Source organism: Echeneis naucrates, chromosome 21 (assembly GCF_900963305.1).
Source record: "Echeneis naucrates chromosome 21, fEcheNa1.1, whole genome shotgun sequence".
NCBI classification, from domain to species: domain Eukaryota; kingdom Metazoa; phylum Chordata; class Actinopteri; order Carangiformes; family Echeneidae; genus Echeneis; species Echeneis naucrates.
Window position 1 is genome coordinate 9800269 of NC_042531.1, and position 27532 is coordinate 9827800.

At 41.6% G+C, this 27532-nt stretch overlaps 1 protein-coding gene across 1 annotated transcript in view; it reads left to right on the forward strand.

The window, feature by feature from the left end:
* Window positions 1-9232: 9232 nt before the first annotated feature.
* Window positions 9233-27532, forward strand: part of anos1 (anosmin 1) — a 37653-nt gene continuing 19353 nt past the window's right edge. Inside the window, exons 1-2 of the mRNA XM_029530385.1 lie at window positions 9233-9475; window positions 15377-15424. Coding sequence (XP_029386245.1) covers window positions 9284-9475; window positions 15377-15424 — 240 coding nt within the window. The 5' untranslated portion in view covers window positions 9233-9283. The remainder of the gene's footprint in view (window positions 9476-15376; window positions 15425-27532) is intronic.

Sequence of the window (27532 nt, forward strand, 5' to 3'; positions counted from 1 at the left end):
TCCGTGTGTGTGTTTTCTCTATGGTTTGGACATCAGATTTGTTTGTTTTTTAATTAATTTGTATTGTTTATTTGATGTCTACTCTAATTTTATTTACTTCATGTCAATCAATGCAACGCATGTAGAATTTGGCCATACTTCAGTATTTCTAAAATCTTGGATAAAACCATGACTTTAAATTTAAAAGCCACAAAATAGGCCACAATTTTAACAAAGCATATCCCACAATATGTCGCACGAGAGCTGTATAGTACTGTAGTAGCTGTGTAGCCGTGTAGTACAACATATAGGGCTTAATAATAATAATAATAATAAAATAAATAAATAAATATTCTCTATTTCGAGTTTCTTCCATCTGTGGTCCTCTGCATCACTTCTATTATTTCTACTGTAAATCCAAATTCTGTGAATGTCTAGAATGTTTATTCTCTAAACCGGTTTGAAAACATGGGCTTGGTCGTGGTTTTTTTGTAAAACATCATAAAACAAGTTCTCATTCTACAGAGAAAAACCTGTTTGAGCTGTTTTGTAAAGCAATCCAGCAAACCAATAGATGTATGAACTCGGCTCTCTATTCTGCCATGTAACTTCCTCAGAGCCTGTAGATGGTAGTATAGATTTTGATAAGGAAGTGAGACACATTATTTCCAGACATGCAGTGACAAGTCAAATTTTCACAGTTCATACATGTGGTTCGGGGTGATCAATTTGCATTTCCAAGCATGCCGGATGTTTCTTTATTCATCTTTCACCTGTTGCCTTCCAGCATAGTGCAGTGATGTGGTACAGTATAGGAGTTGTAGTTTCACAATGCTATTGCAGGATGTTCAATAATGTTTATTTTACTGATGTAGAATTTAATCCAGGGCAACATTATCTGGTATGATGTTGCCTTTAATTTGGCCGAACATGGGATTTTTAATGTAATTAGAAATTAGGCAAAACTTTAAGATAAAAACAAGGGAAAATCCATTACTCCCAGAATCGTATATTCAGCAGTTGTTGGAGTCAGCACAGAGTCTAAATATAAGAATGAAAATTTAAGAGTAAGCAGAGAAGTGGGACCTCAGTTGTACAGCTGAATCTTATATTTCCAAGTATGGTCTGATAAACAGGCTGCAGCGTGCCAAAGATGATGCAACTTTCTGAATCTGCTTTACCAAGCTGAGCCCTTTACACCTGCCGACATCTGACTTTTTGGGATTCAAAAATAAAACCACAAATTCCTTTTTTTCATCTGTGTGGACCCATACATCTGTATGGAAATACTGATCTTAACCCCAGCCAAAGGTTATAGTTTATTGCATCCATAAGGACATCATTGTCAAATTGCTGCCTATCTTTATTTCTACATCATTTAGATTACCAAATGTTAATGGTTTCACCCTCCTTTGCTGCAAATCCTTGGAGCTGCCACAACCTCCCCCGCATAAACAGTGCTAATGCAACATGTATTGTAATTCTACCCAGTCAGTGCTTACAGGAACAAAAAATGTACATCACCCTCTTGCAGTTTTTAAAACCACCACATCTGCTGTTGTTCTATGATCTATGCTTTAATCGCTTCCTCTGTACAGCATGAATGCACAAACACTCAGTCAATTTCCCCTAATCCCTCCACACTGCCTTTTGCACCTTCTGCGCTTCTATTACATGGTGTATGGTAGAAGCGCTTCCTGCCATAGAGCTGGGGCTGACCTCCTAACAAAGAACAGGTTCAATCTGCCTCCCCTCCCCCAACCCAGGAAGCTGATGAGGGTCACATGACCTTTCTAGACAGCACTGAGGAGCAATGGTAATATGTACGGGTGGGGGAAGGGTACTGTGAGTCACACCATTCTTGTTGTGTCTTATTAGGCCGGGAAGTGCGGGGAAAGCTCAGTCTGTGGCAGGGGAATATCCAATGGGGAATCTATTCCTCCTAGTGCTCTGGTGTCCATTGATATATTGGCTTTAGTTCCCTAAACCCTGCTGCTTTATTTACACTGTAAAGAGAAGAAGAGCATGGGGGCTGGGTCATCAGACCCAGTCTGGAAGAAAAGACTTGTGTGTGTCCGTGTGTGAATGTGTGTGCGCACGTGTACATATGAGCACGTGGCATAAGAGAGAAAAGGCAAGCCTTGTGTACTCACTGTACGACACATCCCCCACTATCTTCCCCTCCTCCCCCTCTCCAGCCATTTACACCACCTAGACATGCAGAATTATTTCTGTGGTATGCTGTTATGTCATAGCCCACAGACCTATTTTCAAGACAAAGCAAAACAGAATACAAGAAAAACATGAAACCAATTTCTGAGTCCAAATTCTTTGGTTTCACATGAGAAAAAGAAAAGTAGACTTAACCATTAACAGAGCAGAGCTGCACTGAACTATACAATATGTAAGCTGCTGCAAGCAATGGTATAAATCATATACCCTCACTGAAGAGCATCAGAGTGCTTAAAAAAACTTGTGTTACTTTAGAAAACCACATTCCTCCTTCCATCGTAATCAAATTCCTTTGACAGAATCGGGGGAGGGAGAGAAGGCGGGAAAGGACAGACAGATGTCAGAGATTCAAGAGTTGAGGACAAAGGTCAAGGGTTGATGACCTGGGCATCTAACAGACTTGCCTTGCCTTTCCTCCCCCTCCAGCACAATGGCAGTCAATGACTTTACAATGCTCTCTTCTCACACTGGCATTTCAATCTCAAATCGCACAGGTTTGAAATTAGCCCTTAAGCTGTCGGTAACTGTTATTTTGTTCCTAAGAGTTCATTGTGTGGATGGTTTATAGTTATTAGATGTTAAAATACAACTAAGCAAATGAAGGGGCCCAATAAACATTTTAGGAATTGTGTAAATGTCCGTATTTGATTTCTTTCTGAGAATGCTCCATACTCTTTCTGAGAGTATGGAGCAGTAAATATTTTTGCCTTAACCAGCAGCCTGTTGGGCTTAGCTTTAAATAAAGCCAGGAAATGTGAATATAAAACATGAACCCTCATGCCACTGTTGTCTTTTGTGTAATAGTGAATTCAAACAAACACGCTTAAATGGATATTTAGATGTGATAGTAGGTAAAATTTTGTTTAAATAGGCTAGCTGTTTCTCCCTGATTTTGTTTTTATCCTAAACTAGGGTAACTATTGGGCTTAGATACATATTTGCAGTACTGATATGAAATCGATTATCGATTTAATCATGTGACGCCCAACATTTTACTTTGACTAGTTTTGTATTACTCATGTTTCCATTATTTTCCAATTCATGGCCCACTTGAAAAGCTAAAAAGATTGTTGATGGCCCATATAATTATTCTAAAACCAAATAAAGCCTTTTCAGGCAACTTTTTTTTGTGTAAACAAACAATCAAGGATTCATTAATGAACTGGAAGCAGGTAAAGCTATGTGTTTTACCCCAGTTTTTACAACGAAAGGCATTTTTGTCAAAGGTAGATCAAACAAAGTGTAATACATTCAGTGGGGGCATGGCAGAGCAGAATGGTCGAACCAACCAACAACACAAATGTTCTTATCATTGGCTCACAACTTATCATCACATTTGGTCAGTCAAATAATATCATGGCATTCACTTTGTGTGTGTGTGTGTGTGTGTGTGTGTGTGTGTGTGTGTGTGTGTGTGTGTGTGATCCTAGCTTTGATTTAAAATGAAAATGTAATTTTCACAGAGCATATGAAAGTATAACACATCAAGATTGCAACTCGTACAGTGGGTGTCGGCTGCAATCTTGAGCTTGTGATGTTATACTTTATGGAAAACTTCTGGCTGGGTATCACCTTCTCCAAATTCTGTGGTTTTATGAAACATCAGAGCTGCGAAGTTGTGTGATTTAGCTTTTATGCCTTAATCTTTCCATCTTTCAACTCAAAAATGTCTGTGATTAAATCATAATTTTATTGTTTAGTTCACCTCAGATAACACACCAACTTGTTTCTTGTATGAAATTCTATTAAGTTGTTGAGTTGTCTCAAAATAGATCTGTTCAAAGCTGGTTTGTTGACACTGGTGAAAATATAGAATGGGGACAGTGTTTCTTAACATTCCTACTGTGTGATTTGCTGTGAGGAGAATCTCACAGGAGCTATGATTTCCTGGTGACACTGTATTGTTAGCTCAAATGGTGGGGGATGGGAATGTCTGCTGTACAGTGGATCACTGTTTCAGTCTTCTGCTTTGTCATAGCATCATAATGCAGTGTAAAGGGCCTCCAGTCAACTACACTCACCATTATTATTGGAACGTGTAACTCTGTACAATCCCTCTATGAACTACAGGTTCAAAAGGCAGCATTTTTAACATGGCTGTCAATGTTCCTGTTCTTGCTTATGGAAATCAGCGATGATGACAAAGAGAAGCAGGAGATTTATAATTAGCTGAGAATAATGGGATTGTATAACAGAAAGACAGGAAAGAACAAACTGTTTTATCGCACTTCCTGATAAAAGTCACTCACATGGGGATGTCAAGCACCTCATGATCTGATAATTAAAATAAAACGTTTCCGGGAGAATTACCATCTGTTACCATTTCCCTACCAAATGAGGTTATTAAACATAGATAAATCCTGCTACACAATGTATGAGTTGTGTGTATGTATCTCTTAGTGTAAAAGTATTTGAATGTGCTGGCCTGTGTGAGTGTGCGTGTGTGTGTGTGTGTGTGTGTGTGTGTGACAAATTGATAGAAAAAGAGGTTACATTGAATTTCAAAATGTGGTTTATTTTCCATCATATGTGATAATTGTTTGCCTGAAACAAGAGAACAAAATCCCCCCTGATGAATTGTCCTTTGTTGGCTATTAATGCTGGATCATCTCCTGGAAAATATTGTGAGAGACAATGAGAGGGAAAGACAGGGAGGGGGTTGTCAAAGAGCTTGTCTCGATTTAAAATTTATCTGGGAACACATTGCCATCTAGTGGCAGCAAAAAAGAACAATATTTGCTGGTAAACACCAAGGCACTCTTCATTTGGATCTGGTTTTCTGTCTTCATACTAGCACTCCATGGGTTTAGATAATATTGCTGTTTCAGAGGTCTGCCCTGCTCTCTCCGTTGTCTGTTTAGTGTGTTCAGTGTGAAAATAAATACGAGCCCTCTTTTTTAAAAAAGGTGCAGTTACAGTCCGCCAGCCTGCTAACAGCCACTGAGGGAAACTCGACTGTCAGTCAACCATCTCTGTCTAAACTGGAACCAGAGTCCAACCTTTCCACTGAGCGAATGGCTTATAGGTGAAAAGCAGCTTCCATTGGACTGTCGTCCCCCCCACCCTTGCACAATGCTGCATTGCTTTGAGATGTCATGAAAGTAGAAAAACATCTCTCTCAGGCATCTATTTAGTAGTCCTTCATGCCAAGTAGGGTTTTCCAACCACATATAGAACACAAATATTTTCACAGGGAATGTTAGAAATTCGTGTGAACACACCAGGACCGAATAGCCTTGAAATTATGAATAGACAGAAAGAGTGACTGTAGAGCTGAAGGGTTTTTAATCAGGGAGTACTTTATTACTTTATTAGTTTCAGTACATCACTTGGTTCTCCTGAAAGGATATCAGTTTGCAGTATCACAGGAACAAGAGCAGACTGCAAAATAAATGCAAAACATCGAGTAATTGACCAGATCAAAGAGGAGGAATAGATTGCTCATCCCCACCCCAAATTATAAACCATGCTATGAATCAACATCATCTACGCTCTCATCTGTGAGTGATGCATTTCTTTTACATTATTCACCCTGTGGCGTACAAATCAATACTCAGGGGAAAAACAAATCTCCTGACGGAACAGAATAATTAACTAATTAACGTAAATTTAAATCATGTTGCTCCAGTTATCTCAACTAAAATGACAGGTATGTGACAAAATCTGACTAAATTCGATGCCCAGTCAAACCCGCCAGTTCAACTGTGTCTTGTCTAAGTGACCTGGTCAAAGTAACCAAGAAAATGAATTGTTAAAATTGTTCTGTTTTTGTTCCTCTTTTACTTGGCATATGATGAAAGGCGCGTCATCAACCGTTGGGTTGGGCAAGATTTCAGCACTGGAGGATGAGCCTAACAACAATATCTATTTCAATGATGTCATTGTGGTTGTGTGCTCTCAGCCATAGACTTGATGTTTTTTTGTTTGTTGTTTGTTGCTCATTGGCCTGAAGTTCTTCTCTTAGAATTAGCATCACTTTTGAATTACAATTACATCTTACATTAACTAGCCCATACAGAGGGGTGATAATGTGGTGGAATTATAAACATATTTTTAGATGTCATGAAAAAGGTGTGGTCTTGAGACTTTGTCTCCTGTGTTAGTCGGTGTTAACCAGTTTAATAGCAGGTATTAGAATGCTGAAAAGCACAATAAATCTAATGAATCTTAGAAACATTTTATTCTCGAAGCTAATTTTCAACACACCATAAAAACAATACAAATAAAACAATAAAAATAAATGAAAAGTACCTCAAGGTTGATGGAGGATGATTCACTGTTTAATTCATAGATAAATGGCCAAAATTTTGGCTAAACTGGACTTAATTACCGTGCGTTATGTCTATATTACTAAAGTCATTGCTGGTGGAAAACTGCTTTCATCTCTCTGAACTCATCCTCTCTTTTGTTTGCGAGCGTTCACAACAAAAACTGTTTGCCTTCTCTGATCTGTGGGGCCCCTCATCAAAGGCACGCACGGCACATCTACCTGCTCCCTAAAGCATCAAAGATTCTAAAGTGTTTGATCGGCATGCACTGTGTTTTTCAGGAGCATGTGGGCTGAAAAATGATAATGGTGTGTTATCTTCGGAGATGCCTTTTGGGAGATCATGTGACAGAAACTCCCATTTCTGCAGCTTTGGGAGTGCAGCCGGTGTTAGGTGACGGGCTAATGCTAACACAGATGTCTGAACTTGGTCAAACAGTAGTTGTTGTCTCCAACACTTAACAATGTCTCCCAGTCATATAAGGTTATAAAGAATGGTTGCACCTTGTGGAGGGGGGGACTTGCATTTTTTTGTAATGCTCATGTTTTATTGCTGCATGAGCCGGTTCATCCACATGAAGGTCTATTTATATAGATAAACACAGGTTGTCAGTGGGAAATTTGTGAAAATTACGATGATGTGAGTTGTGGATGAAATCCAGCTAGACCTGCATCCTGTCCTACTATACTGACTGAGGTTTTTCCCTATTCAATAAAAGCATGGCTTCGGAGGGATCCATGTCCCAGAAGCTGCAGTAGACATCAGGACCGCACACAGACAGATGGTTTGTTTTCTTCCCTGCACAATATAAACCAAGCCTTTCCATTCTCACCCCCCATGGCTCTAATAAGCCAACAAATTAAGCCATTATACTGTTTTTAAGGTACACAGACATCCGTGTTTAAATATTTTAAGAGTGGCAGGGGATCTTTCACCCCAAGTAACATTGCCTGTCTGAGACCACCTGGGAAATGGACACACATCCATCATATCATTGGAGAGCCATGAGTTGATTTGTAGGATATGCAGCCCAACATTTGCTCTCATAATTGTCTTCTGCTCGCTCCCAGTGAATGGGAAGCTGAGTTTTTATTAAAGACATGAGATTTTGAGTCTGATGGGAATTTTTTTGGAGGATTTCATTATCCCCATCACTGCTAGAGAACAATATCTGCTGTTCAGGAAGTGCTAATATAGGCATACTAAATTTTAAGCAGTGAGTGAGGCACAGGTCAAACTATTTGGCACAATGCGAATTTGGCCTAAGGCAAGATGGTGACTTAAGCCAAATCTAATGATGGCGTATGAGTGTGTGTTCACTCCCCCACTGCATACAGTTTAAGAGCAACACCTATAAAACTTCATTATTCTGCTGCTGCTATAATGGGGTTCAGGGAAGTACTCCATGAGCTGACAAAAACAGAAGTGTCTTATTAACCCTTAAGGGAACTTTCTAATTAAACACTCACTCTTTTACTCCAATAAATAGCGAAGATTTCAAGCTTTTCCTACATGTCATATTTTCTCCATACCTGAAGGCATGAAATGATGCCAGAAGTTGGGAGTCCATCTTGAGGAATTTACTTGAGATGGTTTTTTTTTTATAGTTTTCCATGTAGAGATGTTTTTCCAAGCTACTGTTAAACTGGAAGGTGAGAGCTAAAAGGAAGGGGCTTCCCTGGGATGCTGGCAAGCTTCACCATTGCCATATGTTGTGGCCTGATATAGAAAATCTGTCCGCTCCAGATTTCTGATGAATTGTTCCATCAGAGGATGGCAGTGGATCTAACCCTTCTGCGTGCATTACAATAAATGTGTATTTGGAGGGAACTGGTGCATGATGCTTGGCTGTTTTGCTGGCGCATTTTATCAACACAAAAGCTGGTAGGCTGCCAAAAAGAAAACGAAATGGAATGAACATTTTTCATAAAATCTAAATAAGGAAGGAAGCGAATAAATGCACAAACAAAAAAGACAAAAAAGAACAACATCATTTTTTTAATGTCCCTTTGAATAATCTTACAGTTCTACTATGTAAGAGAGCATGGGATCACTTAATCTATAGCATAGATTTCTTAAGACATAGTTGCATTTAAGGTGCTCTGAAACAAATGTTCACAAAGTCATTCTCCAAATGAAAACAGCTGTGTATGTCTCTGGTCACTCTGGGAGAAGTTTAACATAACCCTGATGATGTCATATGTCTCATCGTGAATCTATTGTGTTTTCTCAGATTGTGTTTGAGACTTTCATATCAGAAAGGTTCTGGGTCAAACTGGATATGTAGAATCTCAGAAAACATGGGCTTCTAGCCAGCAGATGTATACTTTGAAGTCGCACTATGATGAAAATGCGGCAACGTGTTTTTGCGGTGGTTGGGTGATGGCAACAAAATGAAAAGGTTGGGGCTGATGAAACACCACCCGACAGGCAGAAGAACACCTGTGTTTTTCTGTTTATACTGCGGCTCATTCCATTACAAGTGCCTCTCATATTAAAAGCTGCTGGTTATACACCCTCATTTCCATTCATAAACTTTCTTCTTCTCCCCTTGAAGGCTCGATCACTGCAAAACCTGCACAACCTGCCCGTGCTCGGCCCGTCGCGCCGGACTCTGCACCAACTCTACCTGCTTTTAGGCTCCTCGTGTGTTGTCAGTCACCGCGGGATCGTCCAATCAGAGAGCCCGCGAGCCCCGTGGCTCCTCCCCGGTGTATAATTGAAGTTTCTTTAGTTTCTCCGGCGGAGCCCGCACGCAGTAGTGTCCGATCCGCGGAGGGATTAAACACACAACAGCGGGGACCATGTTTTGCGGGAGCCCGAACGCGTGCGTGACTCTCTGTTTGTGGATTATAGCGCTCGCGAGCCCGGGAAGCGTGTCCGCGAGGAAGCAGGACGACTCCTTCTTCACCGGCAGCATTTACCGAGCGAGATGCGCCTCGAGATGCCTCAGCCTGCACATCACTCGCATCTCTGCCTTCTTCAAGCACTCTCAGGTACGAGCATGCGGTAAAAAAAAAAAAAAAAAGCAAACAAACAACCAACCAAACAAAAAACAGAAACAAAAACCCGGCTGTTGTATCATCTCATACATGGAAAAATAAACAAAATGAAAAATAAATAAATGAAATGCACCAGTCGGTGCCTCTCACGTGAATCAAACCTGTTTCTTCTGGAGCCCATTGTGAGCAGACAGGAGTGGGTTCCTAATGCTGCTGGGATACTTTATTGGTTTCGTTTCTAAACAGGAAGTATCACCCCCCCCCCCAAGAAAAAAACAAACAAAAAAACAAAAACAAAAACCCCACACCAGTTGCAGATATATTCATCCATATGAAGGTCTGAGTTGCTTGTAAAGTTGCCTCACAGGGAATGACTAGTTGCCTGTGTCTGTATAGAGGAGGCTTTATAATTTATCTAATTGATACACTGCAGTGAGTCTGAGGCTGAGAGATTGGACTGTTTCCATTCATTCCTTAAAGATTACTGCAAAATCAGAGCACAATTTCTGTTTGTAGGCTGCAAATATGAGTCCACATAGGGTTACTGTGCTGTTGCCCACCTATTCGGAGGGCATCTCCAATGAGGGGAGCCCCTGCCTTTGGCTATGTCCAAAGTAAGAATCTCTCCCAGATCATGCTGTGATGCAGACCTTGTTTGGAGCCACCACAAGTTCTGTGTGTTTCTTGAAAGATTTGGTCTGTGGTGTCAGAAGTTGTTTTTCACCCTCCACCGGTCACACTGTTCTCTCCCAGGACTCTAGAAAAGAGAAGGACCGGTCACTGATCCTTTGCCTCTCTCTTCCTTTTCACCAGCTATCTAGCTGTTGACTGTCCTTTATACTCAGTTCATTTGCATTTGCAAGGCTAGACTCCCTTAAGGTGGATTAATGAATTCCTAATTGTCAGGAAACATTGTGGAGCGAGGTAAATTTGTAATTATGTCTAATGAATCAACAGAGTGCATTACCTCTGTCTTTGTCCCCAATTAACTTTACTCTGAAAGCCCTTATTGATCTAGTGCAGTGGCTCTTAATGCAGTTCCTCCATGGGACACAGACTGACTGCGGTCAATTCTTGCATTTTTATTGAGGGAGAATGTACACCTAGGGTGGAGGATGAATGCAGCAGACTGTAATAAAATGACAGAAAACGAGTAATACTGTGCATCGAAAGGGTATAAATTGGAAACAGTGTTTTAAAAGCACATCTTGGCAGTTTATTTTGAGAAGAATCCAAGACTGTAATACTGCACACGGTTGCAAAGTTGAGAAATTATATTACTCACCAACTGACTGCAAAGTCAAATAACTGATGGGAGTCTCACCTCTAATGAACAGCTAATAGCTGATATAATTGACTGCAGAGCCTGAGAGTCTGAGGCAGTCTTACTCAGAGAGAGAGAGAGAGGGGGGGGGGGGGGCGGTGTTGGAGAAGGTTTTTATGGTTAGCGATAAGCAAGGTTGCTTGAGCAGGCTTGTGGGTCTGGTAATAGAAGGCAATTGTTGATAATCTGCAAGCACTGTCGACTTTGCTGTGTTCTCAACAGTAGTCTCAGGTGAAAGGTGGGGTGGGGGTTGGCGTTCTGGTCAGCTGCAAAAACATATGGCTCATATGGCTGTCCTACCCCCTGTCCTTTACCCCCTGGCCCTGCCAATAAATGCCAGCATCACACTTCGAAGGCATGCGGAGGATACACACTGAGCTACTGATGCTGCTCCTTCGAGGTCACCTTCCTGCTAAATGCTGGCTCCCAGTGTGATAAGCTCTAATGTAATGTTGCCACAACACCGGAGCATGCTCAGTCAGCATGACCTACAGGTGGATCTGCTTCCTCTGCCAGATCTTGTTACACCGAGGGGCCGAAAGGCTGCTTTGGAGCTCCATTCCAGTGATTGAGACGACAGACCTTTCAATTCAATTTGGACATCCTTCAGGGGTCATTTAATACTCGATAGGAAAACCAAGACATACAACACTTTTCACTTTAATGGAAACAAAATGCCTGGGCTGTAAGTCAGAGCTGTGACTTTTGCCTACTGTTTCTCAATATTTTACTCTGTGTACTCCAAATCTAGTAATCTATATGGACCACTACTTTTGTTGGTTGTAGTACAAGAGACAATTTGTCTTCTTAACACATTCTGCAGATGGAAATGAAAACTGTTTTTCATATCAGCTTTAATTTGATCATTCTGTGAGTACTAAAATGGTGCTTGGAGAATTTAACACTTGCAGATGTTATAGGCACCCATGTGTTTTTCCGTTTTATTTGTTTGAATCAGAAGACAAATCAGAGACTTTGTTTTAATTGTTGCAATTATGAATTAGTGAGAAATGGAAACAAGCATGAGAGTTGGAGAGTTAGGAAACACATGGGTAGTCTGCTGGTGTCAGATTTATAGCAACTCCAGATTTATTGTTGTAATAGTATTTCCAAATACAGATTTATTGGCATTTTACTCCACTTTTGGGGAACTTGTCACCCTAATATAATAGACTAGAGGGGAACACCCAACCATAAATATTAGCCTCGGACACTCTAAAATATTAAGAGCGAGCTGGGAGCCCTGTGCAATTATGTATTCTGAAAGCATCAGCCTTGTAGTGGATTATTTATGTGGGGAACCGTGAAGCCAAAAACAAGGTGTGTCCATGAGGTCTTGTTATTACATTCAAAGCAATAAAAATCTAACATTTTAAATCCAGTCATTCATTTCTAATGTGCTGCGCTGTAAAGTCTAAGCATGAAGGGTAAGCGATTTGTGTTTTAAGTGAAAGGGAAGAAAAAACATTGGAAAGTAGTTTTTCCGTGTCCCCTTGTTTTTGCCTTTGATATTAAATAACCTGTGGTGGAATCAAACCTCAGCCAGTGTGCTTCTCATGTGTGGAGTTTTTCATTAGGGAAGACAGCGGATGAATGGAGGCCTATGTAGCCTGGGCTTACCTCTCTGCAAATGCTTTTAAACCATGACTGTCTTGTCGGTAAATCTCGGCCCCTGGTGCTGCTACCCCACCCTGAGCTAGCTCATTTGACAAACAGCCTTCAATCCTAAGTGGAGACAATTTTACATCGATGCTCTTTGAGATCTTTGAAACACCCTTTTATGATAACTTTGGATGTGCGCTTAAGACATTAGGTCACTTTCAGAGCCCCTGTCAAATAATTCATATAAAATGAATAAATGATGAGTATAATGACCACAGCCCTCACACCCACTCAAGTCAAAGCCTAAATCCTGAGGCCCTTTATTTTAGTGCTGCATATGTGCCCTTAAGGAGGAGTTATTTTTGTATTGCCTATGGACCCCTGAGCTGCCCAAAGGACCCCCAGAGACATTAGTATGTCCTTTTGAAGTCCTGTCTCCTGTTAACTTGGCCAGAAATGTACCAGGTCTCATAGAGCAGCAGCTTTTTTCCAGTCAGTCAATGTTAGAAACACAGAGGCAGGATTAAGTCCAATTCAGAATTCACTTCACCAATGTAAACCGAGATCCATTTAATGAGAATCTCACAGGAAACAAAAGATTACCTTTTCAAAAGGTGGAATTCTATCCTTAAAGATAAAAGGGGTTTTGTCCATGTTCTCCCCAGTTGTCTAGACAATACAGCACGCCCCTGGCCACCTGCTCTGACTTCTCAGCTGACAACAGCCATAATGTACCTCTGTGATAAATCCCCTGTTTACATGACTCTACCAGTGTCACTAACAAAGCAGGCAAGTGAGCTGCGCATTGGTACATCACGATCTGGCCTACTCTCCTCGACCCTAGGAGGATATCTGGAAAGCATTCACTCGCTGAAGTCCTTGACAGTCCCCAGCACTGCATAATGTTCAGACTGCAAAGGAATGTCATGGTGAGTCAAAGGGATGAAGTCCTGACCTATAATTATTCCCCCGTTGGTCCCTGACATGGTGGGGTCAGGCCTGGACAGCTGGGGCAACATCCTGCTGAGCTTCTCTGCTCTGTGGATGCTGTCACACAGCAAAATTAGCTCCTCCGAGGATCTGGCCCTGTCGCCGTTGATGGATGGGTGAAGAAAGGTGTCAAAAACAGGACTGATGATTTAGGACGCAGTCTCGAGCTGTGACAATCTGTATAAATTATCAAGTATTGCTTGCCAGTGTTAATGTCAAGGTTTTTTTTTTTTCATCTTTTTTTTATTTACAGAGCGTCACTAAAAAGGGGTTTGGCTTGGTTGTGCTAATAATTTTTTATGAGTTTGGAAAGTTTACAAGGATCTTAATCATGTGATACAGTGTAGTATAATGTACCGCTGAGGAAAAATTCATATTTTAATCAGCGTTCAGCCAAACTGAGTGAAGTTATTCCAGACCTGCTGATGCACGCTGAACTCCTCAACAAAATTAATGCTCATTCAGTTGGCAACAAAACGAACTAACTATTCTTGGTCTCCGTAGGTTCTCATATATTTTTCATTCTTATCTGCAGTTTTCAGTGGAAGAGATTCTCTGAAGACATGACCATACAATCATGGATTCCTTTGAAGCTATTTGACCATTATCCTTGACACTAAAAGCACAGCACTTACTGGTACTGGATGTCAAATTAAACCCTTTAATGATAAGTTCTCTCCTAAGGTCTCATGGGAAATTTCTTCTGGATTACATTGTGGGAAAAAGCTTTGAACTTGACATTGAACTTAAGCAGACTTTTTGCCTGCAGACCCCTAAACTTTGGCTGTATCCTAAGGCGTCATTAGTTTTGTATAGAAGCAAAGAAAATGTCCAAAAGTGAAACTCAGATTTGGGTCACTGACTGGAATGAGTTCCTTTAATGTCAATCTAAGCTCAGAACCTCCACTGAAATTATTTGTCATAGTTGCAGTGATGATGAACCCATCCGACCCAGCTGCCCTGTGCCCTGTTTTGTTTTTTTGGGCTGCCTTCAGCTCATTGTTTTGATTTTCAACTTGATTGTATTGTATGGCCTCTGATAGCTTTGTCCTGTTAGTTGACATGTAAAGCAGATGAAAAAAATATTGGCCATATATTCATCTCATGTATGATTTGAAACGCATAAATAGTAAACTCAGTTGAAACATTTTCCACATTGGCTTAAAAGCCAATAATATGTCAGCGTTGTCTTCGCTGGTGTTTCCACCGCTTGCAGGTCAAGAAAATTGCCTATTACGATTTAAAGCACTGACCTTAGTGCCCCCTTTCTGACTCACAGCACATTTACATTTGTCTCTTTCATGTGGATAAGCTGGCCATTTATTCTGAAGCACAAGGCCTGCTCTTGCCATTCAAGCCCCATTACAATTGGAGGAATGACAACATAATTCTTCGCTCCGAATGGTATTCAGGAAATGGCCACTTGCACAAGCCATTTACCCCCACTGGTCCTTCGCTCAACAACTCTCCATATTTACACATCGAGGGCTTATAAATATACAGTCCTATTAGGACCAAATGTTTGCCTCACTGGAGCACAGAAGGTGGCACTTCCACGGCAATTAGAGGAAATTGGCAGGATCTGCACTCCATGTAGGATTGCTGACATCAGTTCCAGCCTTACTGACCTCAGGGACGTCTGTTGAGAGATCAAACGGTTTCTTCAGAAAAGCTGAGGTCACCATGCTCTGCTGAAACTGACCAGAGGTTTGTCCAGGCCCTTATGCCGCTGACCCCCCACTTTCCTGCTTAGGTTACATCCACTCGGCACTCAAAGCAGATTCAAAGTCAGTCTTTGAAATTTATCTGCTCTTTTGCCATTATAGTTAATCAAAAAGCCCACGCCTTAAGGAAAGTGACAGTAAGGATCATTGTGATGAGAGAGGAGAAGGTCAAAGCTACTTGCTGATTTCACGATTCTTGTAATCTTGTAAATATATTTTCTGATGATTGATGACATTTTCCATTTTCCCCTACAGAATAATGGATCCTTGGTGTGGTGCCAGAATCACAAGCAGTGCTCCAAGGTAGTGTGGTTTCACTTCTTTCATGAATAAGACACATGCCACATACACATGCCTCATTATTAGAGGATAACATAACATAAAGTGTACCAGTCACGACACGACAAGTTTTGTCTCGCCTGCAGGAATGGCTTTGAGAGGTGCTGACTGCACTGAGAAATAAGTTTCTTTGCAACTTTGATTGCCCCTGCTTTCATTGTGACTCATTTGTTCTTGTAAATGGGTACAATTAGATACTATTAAGAAATCTGAAGAGGCTAAATGATTGTATTTTTATGAAAGCAAAGGATGATGGTTTCTTTTATAGGGTTGTGACTTGAAATTTCTGTAGGATGCTTTATAGCACACCTGAATAGCCCTGTCCTGAAAAAGGCCGATACAAAGCTTGTGTTGACAGCTCCTCTGAAAAGATGGCGCTGACATACTCTATCAGACTCTCATGGAGCTGCTGACAAGACCCTCAGACATGTGCTGTATAGACTGTAGACAGAAAACACAGTGGAGCTGAAATAAGACGGATGATACGCCAGCAGAGCTTGGTCCAAGTGGCAATCTGAACAATACTCTCCGTAGCTGTCAAAGGCTCTTACCTCCTCACAAGCAGACCGTGAAACCAGGCTTCAATGGTGTTAGCCCACGAGGATTCAAAATAGGACACATACAACGTCAATTCACAGGACGGGATTCCCTTTCATGGAAGCTGTGTTTGATGGTTTTTCCTTCACTGCTGGGTTTTCCTCAATGCTGCGCAAAACATGCTAAAGTAGAACGCAGGAAGTATGTTATCCTAGAGGTGACGACAAATTAGATGTTATTCTTGTGTATATTTATTGGCTTTTCTTTAAAGCCCACAGATGCTTGTGCAATTATAGAGGAATGTACGCTGAGAATTTGGGCAAATCACAATATCGCAATGATGGAGATTAATTGGAAATTCAGGAAAAATACAAAGTCGCTGATTTTTCTTTCTTTTCTTTTTCTGTCTTTTTTTTTGTGCGTTGCTTACTTAACATGGCCTCACATTTGGTGTACAAATTAATCACAATCAGTGTCTAGCATCAACTGCCTTGCAAAGTTACCCCTAGTGTTTGTTTTCTAAACTCTCCCTTTTGAATTTTAAATTGTTTCCTTGGCTATTGGCATTTGCCTTGGATACAAAAGAACTATTGTTGTTTGTTCCTGCCACTACATGTGCAAATATCAAGGATGTTATCATTATACTATTTGGCAAATATTTACAACACAGTGTTTTATTACATCTCGCATGTACTCTAACCTCTTAAAGTGGTGGTATTTAAAGAAGAATTTGACAACAAACCAGCTCATGATTGTCTGATTTTCTCTTAAAGAAATTATGTGGTAGAACAAAACAACAACAACAACAAAAAATATCTCCCTGGTTTAATATTTTAAATGTTTGCATGTTTCAGTTTAATGTGTAGTCTCTCAGGAACGCAAACTCCTTTGTCTTCAATATAATGCTGTGAAACCTCCTTTCCACTCTGATCGCCAACATCGACTCTTGGCACAAGTTGCTCCCCAGCCATTCAGCAGAGTTTTATGTTTGAATAAAGCTTTTGCTGGCTGTGAGTCTAAGCACAGCATACTGTTTTCATAATCAACCAGCTACCACTGCTGAAACTCAAATGTCCAGAAACCCTTTAATAGACTCCTTTTTCTCCAAACTATAACAAGCATGTCAGTTATCACTTCTTAATCCTACTTGTAGGCTGTAAATAAATGAGGCTGGAGCTAATGTTAAAATTAATGTTATGCTTGTTTTACAGCTGTACGACTACCAAATAGTTTCAACGGCCCTCTGAAATGAATTAATTTCATTGAAGCCTCATTTTTTTTTGTTCAGGCATTCAGGGATGCAAGCTGGGACATGGTGCTGGAGTTTAATTTGGAGCCAGAAGTCAATATTTTGGAAGCAAACAACACCACACTTGAGATCCACATCAGTAACTCGAGTGCACACTTAGGGCCTGTGAGTAGTGTGTCAAACACAGAGCCATTGTGGCCACTCTAACAATTGTACCAAATGGGCCCATGGTGTACAGTGGTTCCCTGTGAATAGCTCTACAGCCGCTGATTAGCCTCTTCACTTCATGAACAGCAAACAGTCAAACAGAGAGACAAAGGCAGTGGCTCCCAGGGAGTGCGTTAGGGCAGAAGGCTTGTCCTCCCAGGACTCTGTTAAAGAGACACTGAGAGCTCCCCGCCTGTGAAGAAAATGCAGTGATGGGCCGCCTAATAATTTAAACAAAGCCGCTGTGACCCCGTCCATCTGTCCGCATTTTAGGAAATCAAAGCGCCCTGTTCCCACTTGTGATGAGAAAGTCACGCCGGTCATTTTGCATGCAGTGTCCGCAGTCCGGCTTCGCTCTCAATGTCCCCATTGTCATGATAATTAACCTGCTTGCCCTCTCTCTCTCCAGAGCAGAGTGAGGTGGCATTTGGAGAGCAGGGGAGTCATTATCATGCCATAACACTGGACCCGCAGACAAACTCCATTCAGCAGGGAGACGCCAGGAGAACAGACAGCAGGCATTTCCATGAGCTATTGTCATTTTGTCTCCCTACAGTTAACTTCCCACTTGAGATTTTTGGATGTGTTCCCTAAAAGTTTCTCTTTTTCTTAAAAAAAAAAAAAAAAAAAAAAAGAGAGAGAGAGAGAGACTCTGGGGTGTTCTCTCCTTGCGGGTGAAAACAATATAGATTTTGTGCATATGCATGGGAGAGTTTGTTGAGAGTTTGTTGCCCAAAGAGCTTCCCATATTCAGAGCATGGCTGACATTAACAGGGTTTACTGTCCCTATGGGTGTGAGTTATGCTCCGAATCAAATGCTAGGATTGACTTAAGGCAGCTGAATGTGGATCCGCAACAAAGGGGTGTGTTTTGTTACTCACATTTCTCTCAGGGAAGGCAGAGAAGAGAGGACATGTGCATCATGCTTGGATAGGTTGACCTGTGGTAAGTCTTTGGAAAGTGCCCATCAGTCAATTCCTTAAGGAAGGTGGTGTTTTATACATATACAAGTTAAAACAACACAGTTATCCTGGATGCTTATGAAATTCAGGATACATTTTCCTCTACCAAGATTGATGTCTCAATTAATTAGGCTGTGTCGTGATTAGAAATTAAGGCCTGTGTTGCTGCACAGTAACCCATTGCTACCTCTTAGCAATGGGATATTGACTTAACCTTACATTTTCCTGAGCTAACAGCAAGCAGGCACTATATTTATTACGAGTTTGCAGAGGAAAAATCTTGTGAAAACAGACATTGTCCAGTCGACATTTGATGGCGATGAGTTGTGCATGTCTTTCATAGACGTCTCTCATATCCCAGGTGGCTCTTTTGAGCATTTTTTTCCTTCTATTCACACCCCGAGCCACACATATCAGTGCAAGAATGAGAAGTGTTTGCTCTTTTGGATTATATGCGCCTTCGTCTTCACATGTTGTAAGCATTGGAGGGGTTTGCCTGAATAACAATCGTTGGAATGCTACAATGTCTCATTCAAAAGTGTCTTTCAAAGCCCACTGTCAACCCCCTCTCAGCCAACCAGCACCCATCTCCCCCCCCCCCACCAAAACCCCCGGTTTCTCACGCTGAAATAAATATGGTCAAACTTTTCTATCACTTGGTCTTTCATCTAGGATCAGTTGAACCAATAAAGTTAACTCAGGAGCCTCTTTCTTTATTCTTAATAATAATAAAAAAAGCTCATAAAATCACAGCACTTTCACATCACTTTTGCTTGAGGCTTTATGGATGTGTCAGTGCAGTTTACAGGGGTTTTGTGTGGTCATCTTCTCTTTAGCGGTAGGTAATATATCTTTAAGCCGAACTGAAAAGATGTGATGAAGTGGGTGCTGGTTGGGAGTTTATGGCTGGGCATGGGTGGGATTGTTAGGTGCCTAGACAGACTTCAAAGCACCTTTTGGTCATGTTGAGGCCAGACGTTTGTGTCACCTCCTTGTGTTTGCCACATTACCAGCACCGACACCTCAAAGCAAACCGGACTAGAAATCAATCTGTCGAGCTGGCAATGTCTGGATTTGTCTGTCAGTTGAGCCGTTAAGTGGAGTGTAAAGATGTGAGAGACAATCCTGAGCAGTGTGGCTATTGATTGTCTGATTTTATATATATATATATATATATATATATATACAAGAGCATTCTTTGGTGCTGTAAAGAGAGATCTCTGCAGTTTCTCTGAGCCCAGCGTTTCTTTTATTTTATCTAGTTTGAGGCAATGTGACTGCGAGTGTGTGTGGGTGGCGGAGGAGTGTGAAGCAGGGCTGGTCAGTCCCAGCAGGAAGGACCTGATCTGGACATGGTTGTTAAGTTTCATTGGCTAAAGAGGTGGGGGGGGTGGGGGTCGCTTCATTGGCTGCTATCTGTGGAGCTCATTATTCACATGGTGGGTGGCAGAGAAGGAAAACCCCCCACAGCAAAAAAACCAAAAAAAAAAAAAACGAAAGACGTGGCCACAGGAGGAGGCGAAGAGGCTATGGGACTGTGGTTGAGACCTCTTTGGCAGTGAAACCTGACATATGAAGCTGCTCCCTGAAATGCTATCAGTTCAATACCTGGGTAATGAGCACTCCAACAAACCATCCATGACCAAACACACCAGACACCAACCTTTGTTTTTGTTTTTTTTTATATTGGCCATTTCTTTCCCAAGATAATCGACCTTTCACAGATAGCCTGAACATGTTTTCCTTGTCAGAAGGGATTTCATTTTCCTGAGGGATTAATGTAATCAGAGCTGTTGTGAAATCCTCTCTTAGCCATAATGACTCGTCACACTGAGACAATCTGCTGTCAACCAAGTGTTTATTCTCATTCTGAGCATGTATTGGCTGAATATCACAGATTACTGTGACTTCGCCATACCTTCCTAGCAGGGCTCCCGTCTCAAGAGTTGCTAAAACGAGAAATGATGTCTCTGTATTTGTCGTCTATACTAATATGTAGTTACTGAATTAATCATGACAAACAGTCACATGGAGGAAGGGAAAATTAGAACATAAGAATCTTAAAGCTGATGTACTTAGTAGATGTGGGTTTATCAGTTTATTCCAGCTTTCTCAAAGCTGCTGGAGATAAATCCCGTAGATTGTGTGACAGTTTCAGGATGATAGAAAACCAGAATGTGTGTCAAATACGCAGTGATTTACTGTTGTTTTAGCATTTGAACGCATCAGTAGAGTAATTTATATTGAAGCGTTCCTGACTGCACTTCAATCAAATGTCTTTCTTTGTTTGTTTTTGTTTTGTTTTGCGCTTTGTAGATTCCCCGCAGTGTCAATACAAATTTCTAAGCTCTAGACTTGCCCAGATTTGCCCTGTCTTTCTTAAGGCTTTGTCTGCAGCTTTTGAAATATACATAAAAGGGTGATGACGTGTCACCTCAAGCAAATAGAATACTTTATATCACTGTTACAGGGCTGCACATAATTTCTCAATCTGGATGTTCTTCAATCCAAAGATACTCAAAGGAGCCCCGGTGTAAGGGGCTGTTAGTGGAAGCTGGAGAGGGCAAGTAGGATTAGTGAATTTGAAGTGTTTCTGAGACTCAAATAAACAAGCTGAGATAGTGTTGGAATGTAACTGCAGCACGGGATTAGGACGGCTTTCCTTCCTTTCGAAGACATGTCGTGTTTTAGATGTTGTTGGCCTACATTGAGGCAAACTCTCCAGGTCTCATTTCATCTGAGATCAGGAGGGATTGGGACCGCTTGAGTGGTTATTGTAGGAACGAGCCAACATGGCTGCCATCCTTTATCTTGTTTGCGATCTGTTCAATCTGCCATGAGTGGCATTGCCGTGACGTGAAATGCATTTTTCATTGTCTGCATCAGAAAACACGAGTTCATTAGTGTTGCTGTAAATCATAGTTATTGGCAGTTTGTATAAATATCGTTGGCAGCGAGGAAGTGTTTTATCGCGCGATCTCTGCTCCTGTGCATCTGTCATCATGACATGATTCAGTGCGACGGAGTGGGAGCAAATACAGTAAATCATCAATCGGGCAGCTCTGATTTTGTCATTCAGACGACAGCAGAGGGGGCTTGACTTTCCCATGCTTCATCACAGTGAAAGGACGGCTGGCCTCTTTATCACCAATCTGACCCCACATGATGGATACATCCTGTTGAGTCTAATTGTCATGCAATGTAAACTGAGCCCAGAGGTAGGTGATAACCAAGGCTCCAGTTACAGCCACTGTTATTTTGACTCTTGTCACTGCATAACAACATGAGATGGCAGAGGGTGTGTAAGAGAAGTAGTGCCGGGCATCGGCGCAGTGTGTGTGTGTGTGTGTCTGTCTGTCTGTGTGTGATGGGTGGGGTGTCTGGGTGAAACTTCAGAGTCATTAAGTATTAAGTGAACTGCTATTGCATTCCACAGCAGACAAAGCACAATCCTAGCTAAGCTGTGTGGGCTTTTTGCTCATAAATAAGGCAGGCACCTCTGATTGTGGGGTAAATGTATAATTCATGCGCTGCCCCTCCTGCTCCTCTTCTCTTTTTTTTTCTTTTTTTTTTTTTCCTTCTTCTCACTTTCTGCCACGCTACTCCTTTTCAGCGCTTTGTTGTCTGCACCCTCAACTGCATTTAAATTAATAATTAAAGTGATGCTCAAAGAATGTCTGTGACACCACCTGCTAGGTTACTCACCGTTTTCTGATCCCAGTTCGGGGAACAAAATAGGGAGCCTGGAGCCGTATAGATTTCATTCCACCCCACTGGAGCTGGAATAGTACAGTGTTTTGGTTGGTTGTAAATATCAAGGAATTATGACACTGGCAACATCCAGCTCTCTGGGCTGTAAAACACTTCAATTTGGAAAATATGCCATTGCTAGAACAAGGGAAAGTTGAAGATGTCTGTCAGTTTGGAATAAATGAATGAAGACAGTTACAATTATTTTTATTACTTATGTAAATAATGAGATAAATTGCAAATTTTTCATTTTCCGGCACCTCTGCATATCAATCAAAACCACATTTAGATTTTACTGAGGTGCTGTAGAATATTTTTATCAGGCAGCTTCTTGAGCTGTGACAGAAGTGATGAACAGATGTAGAGATCGCTACATCGCATCCAAGACTTTAGCACTTGGAACAAAAGATCTTACCAGAACACAAAGATATGGATTTCCTGTCAGGTAGCCGAGGAATGGAAAACCCCACAGCAGCCTCAGATGGTGTAGATTCACCTGTGAAATACCAAACCAAAAAATATTGAAAGGGACACAGCCTTTTTTGTTTCCCTTGAAACACAAACTCGTGCTGATTCCAACATCTCAAAAGCAATTATTACATTAGATCCTCAACCAGCTCCCTTTCTTATAAGTTATGGTAAAAATCGTCTTCTCATCGGGACGGCTCATATTTATCAACACTTGTGTGAGCTCGCTGTGTATAAAGTTGCAAACTCGTCTCAAGCACGCTGTCATTCTTTTTGATCTACCCGATCCACCCCACTGTCTGCCCAACACACACCTCTGCTGATTTACGGCGCTGCAGACAAGAAATGCATGATATTTAATGTACTTAACATACTATCAGGTCACGTTAGGCTGAGTAAAAGGCGGTCTAGACTTCAGAACAGTTCGGGACACGGATATCTTCTTCCTGATTTACTCGCTACATTTTTACAATGCTTTGAAATTTAACAGCCTGTCGGAGACCTGGAAAGGCTTGCTAGCATATGATTTTACTCTCACTGAAGCACTTGATGAGGTATATTTCACCCTGTCTAGCCCGTAATGTGAGTCACAATGGGCATCCGCTAAAAGGCAGCCATGCTACACAGAACAATAGACTCGAATATGACCTTCGGATTGAATTCAGTAAATTGGGTAGAAGTTTGTGAATGGGGGAGAAACAAGGAAACCATGACGAGTAACGGTCCTCATTGTGGCTTTTCTCTGGGAACTGGTGGTGAGAAAAGAAACAGTTGACCGGCAGGGACTCTTGGAGTTGTGTCCACTGTGTTGCGCATAAATTGAAAAATGCTCATGCTCAGTGTTTTGCCATAAAATCTCTGTAGCATGTAGCTGAAGAGCTAACAGGCACTGCACTGCATATCAAAAGCATATGAAACTCTCAGGTGAATCGTCAGTTTGACTGCCGTGTTTGTAAAATTTCAAAAGATTGTGGGGATGTCATTTCTTTTTTGCAGTGGCCTTTTGTAATACTGTAGCTCGTGCATTTCATTTCACATTTCTTCCATGTGCAAAACTTGGACTATTCTCATTTTTTTACATTTTCTTTACATTTTTTTTTTTTTGTATTTCAAACTTGAATCCACTCTATATCTCTTGAAATCATGTTCTTTTTTTAAAGGCTGTGATTGGCACATATTGTGTACAGAGTTAGCCCAATTGTCTTTTAACAGACACAAAACATGTGTCAGTGACATCACCTGGCTACGGGCTGAGTCTCCACACAAGATGAAGTTGGGGGTCGCAGAAACATGGTCCCATAGCATTGCTGGCAAGTGAAAGTGTCTTGGCTATGTTTGCGAAAGATATATCACCTGATAATTTTTTTTTTTTGTTTGCACTGCAATATGAGCCTGCCGTCTTCAAATTTATCTACTTTGGAAAGAGTTTTGGAAAACATCCATTTTTTTGTATGAACCCACTGGCTAAGGGCAAAAGGGAAGCCTAAGCTGGGGGAAAAGATGAGTTTTAAATTTTATGTGGATAAGGGTGGATGTGGTCTGAGTGTTTGAGAATAAAAAAAAAAAACAAGGGGGGTAGAAATGAGAGCAGAGAGAAGATAAGAACTGAGAAGGAACTGGGGAAGTGAAGGCGAGACGAAAGCCAAATAAAAGTAAAATAGAGTGAGAGCTGAGTGAATACGTGCAGAAAGTGGCTGTTTTAATAGAGCAGAGAGCAGAGCCCAGTGGCTTTCTCCTAGATGGGTCAATAGATATGAGCGGAGAGCTGAGAACAGCCAGGGCAGCAGAAAATAGCAATAACTCAATGAGACTGGGGGGGTGAGATTTACAGTGCAGTGTTATCAACAACACACGGTCCTCTGTATCTGTCTCACAGGGGAGCAGGAAGCTGCGGCTTCATCCTGAGGGGCAGCAAAGGCACCTTGTAAATGCCTTTTGGCACCATTCAAGCTTAACACTTGACAATATCATCTCTGAGCTTTTGGGATAACACTCAAAAAACAGAGCAGTTAAATGTTATTTTAGGTGCTCACATGTTTTTGTGTGTGACTTTAGTCTCTCTCTCTGTAAAATAGCAGGATCAGACATAGATCCCTCGCATGTTTCTCTGTGTCTCCACAGATATGTTCAGGCATTATGGGAAAATGTAATCTGCATCTATGAATCGCTATGAATCAGGGCCCTTCTTTTATTTTGGATACACTGTGTGTCATTCAGCCCGGGGCAGTGCTGACTGGTAGTAGCTCATGCTTTATTAACTGAAACAAAACAATTGTGTGACATTTTATATATACGCACATTTTTACAGTTTGTTATTCCAGTCACTCACTCAGGCCAGTAAACATTTTTTATGATGGATGGAAATAACCATGCTCCTCTGATGGAGAGAGGCAGTCCTATTCAAAGCAACCCCCCCTGCCCCAACCCTCCAAAATCTCTCACACTTGCCTCTCCTCCCCCATTTCCACCCTCAGCAGCCTTGTCCCAGCCATGACAAACTGAAGATGGGATGTGGCATTGGCTGCCATTCAGACTAACTCTCTCATCGGCCCCACAGAATGCCTTTCAGGGTCCCCCAGAGTAACAACTGCTGCGTTTTATTACGGCGTGAAATGGGGAGTGAAAGACCGCTATGGATGTTCCTACTTAGCCATGCAGAATGTGTCAGTATTGGGGAGGAAGATAAGAGGACAAAAGGGGGAAATCAGCCACTTTTGTTAAGACGAACAGCTCAAGTCCATAGAAACAACCCTATGCTCTTGTTTACATCTCCAAGCAATAGCATTTGTGTCTTTGTAAGTGAAATTTGTCCCAGAAATATGTTAACATCACACTGGATAATTACATTCCTTCTGCTATTCAAACAGATGGGAGCTGCATTGCCAGCAATGGGAGACTTGCTTGAGGGAGACCCAGACATTGGCACCCAAAACGAGCAGATTCACTGTCCAGCTCAATTATTTTCTCCACTCCTGTTCCTTTGCGTATTTTCCCAGATTAGATCTCAGAACTCAAACACTAGTATAGCTATCGGCGGTGCAAGATGTGCAAAGGTTTGAGGGTTTTATGCCTTTTGGGATCTCAACTGCAATGGAGTTAGAGCGCAGATATCTCCTCGCCTGTTTCCATTGACAAAACTGTGTGTAGTTGATGCAGGGAGGACGCTCTGTGGGTTTTGCTTTTATTAGTTTGCTGTAATTTGCTCCTCATTTGTATAGTTCTCATTTACCAAAGGCTTAAACTGCAGCATATAAAAATTCTTAATAATGAGGATGCGTGAAGGTGCACCCCGCCTCCCACCATTTGCAAAACGTTGCGCAAAAGCTTATTGAAAGTATGTTATGGCACTTTACCAAGCACATTGTTGGCAGCATCAGGGCTATGGTTTAGATTGTGCATCAAACTGTGTAAATAGGAATCAGGCCCTTGATTGATGAGAGCACCTTTGTAATTATATCCAGCCGTCCTATTTGCTTTGGCAAGACATCTGTCATTGGTCCTCCTCTTCCCTGCTTAAATGTCAGGTTGTGGGTGTGGCTGGGGAAACATGATGACAGACTGTCAGTTTCTAGCACACCTGCAGGGAGCTATCACTGCCTCCACACAAATGCTTATCTTTTTCTTCTTCGTCTTCTTTCATTTTTTTTTTTTTTTCTTCTTCGTTTTATAAGAGTGCCATTCAGGAGATACTCGCTGATTTAGCAAAAGCAAATCCCCTGATAATATTTTTGTAAATAAACTTCCAGGTACAATTCAGCAGTTAGTTTGGATATTTTGGCCTGAAGGAAAAAAAAAAGGACAAAAGGACAGTTAGGGTGAGACAACACTAAACACACAGCCAGTATTCAGATGGGTGTTGCAATATCCTCGGTACTCAATGTGCTGTATTAATTCATGCGGGTTGGCACGCAAGTCCGACCATCTCGAGGTAACGATGAGTCCATTTTATCTTATATAGTTGCGATTGTGTTTAAAAAGGGGGAAAAAAAAAGAAAAAAAAGAGAGATTTGTCCTCAGGAAAAAGCCAATGGAATGCATTCAGTCCACACACAAGATCTTTCAATGACTAAAATGAGCTTGATCCCCAGGCTTATGTGTGTATGTTCAGTGATTTGTTGGAGGGATTTGGGGGCTTTAACATGTGCGTCTACTGGCAGAATGTCCTTTAGGCACTGGTGCAGCACACTGTTATTGCCTCAAGACCTCATTGTTCCTGCGTAGTGCTTGAGTGAGGCCGGGATGCTGAGGTTGCTGCTACTGCCCCGTCAGCACCGCAGGCATGACTCTCACAGGACACAATTGAGAACAGAATTAATGATATAAGGTCACTGTATTATGAATAACAGATGATGATGAAACTGTGCGAACCCTCTAGACGGTGAGGCAGACTTGGACAGTACTGTGGTGCTCATATGTCATCTTAAATCTCGGAGGTGTTACGGCGGTTTCACCTGATCAGCTCTGTGGAAACCGCATTCTGTTTTTTTTGGAGCTCTCATCTGTCATAACTGTGTTCTCCCTCCACGGTGTCCAGTTTTTTTTTTCCTCTGACACTTTGGATCTCTGTATCGATTGAGTGATATCTATATTACTGTGAAGTAATTAAGAAAACATCCAGCCCTCCAAGCCCCCTCCACCCTCTCTGTGCTCAGGAGTCAGCTGTCTAACACTCAGCACGCTGCCCACATGGGGATCTCGGTTGCCTGAGACGAGGCTGGGCGACACGGAGACCTGAGTGTAATTGGGAGCTGGCAGACGCGTGCATGGTCCTGATTACAGCATGTTCCTCCAGAGGCACGATTTATGTTTCATCATGTGCCCGTCCACCGCACTCCATAAAAAGCTAATAAACTTTTCACTGGTAATGGCATAATAATGACAAAGCGGGCTAATGAGTGA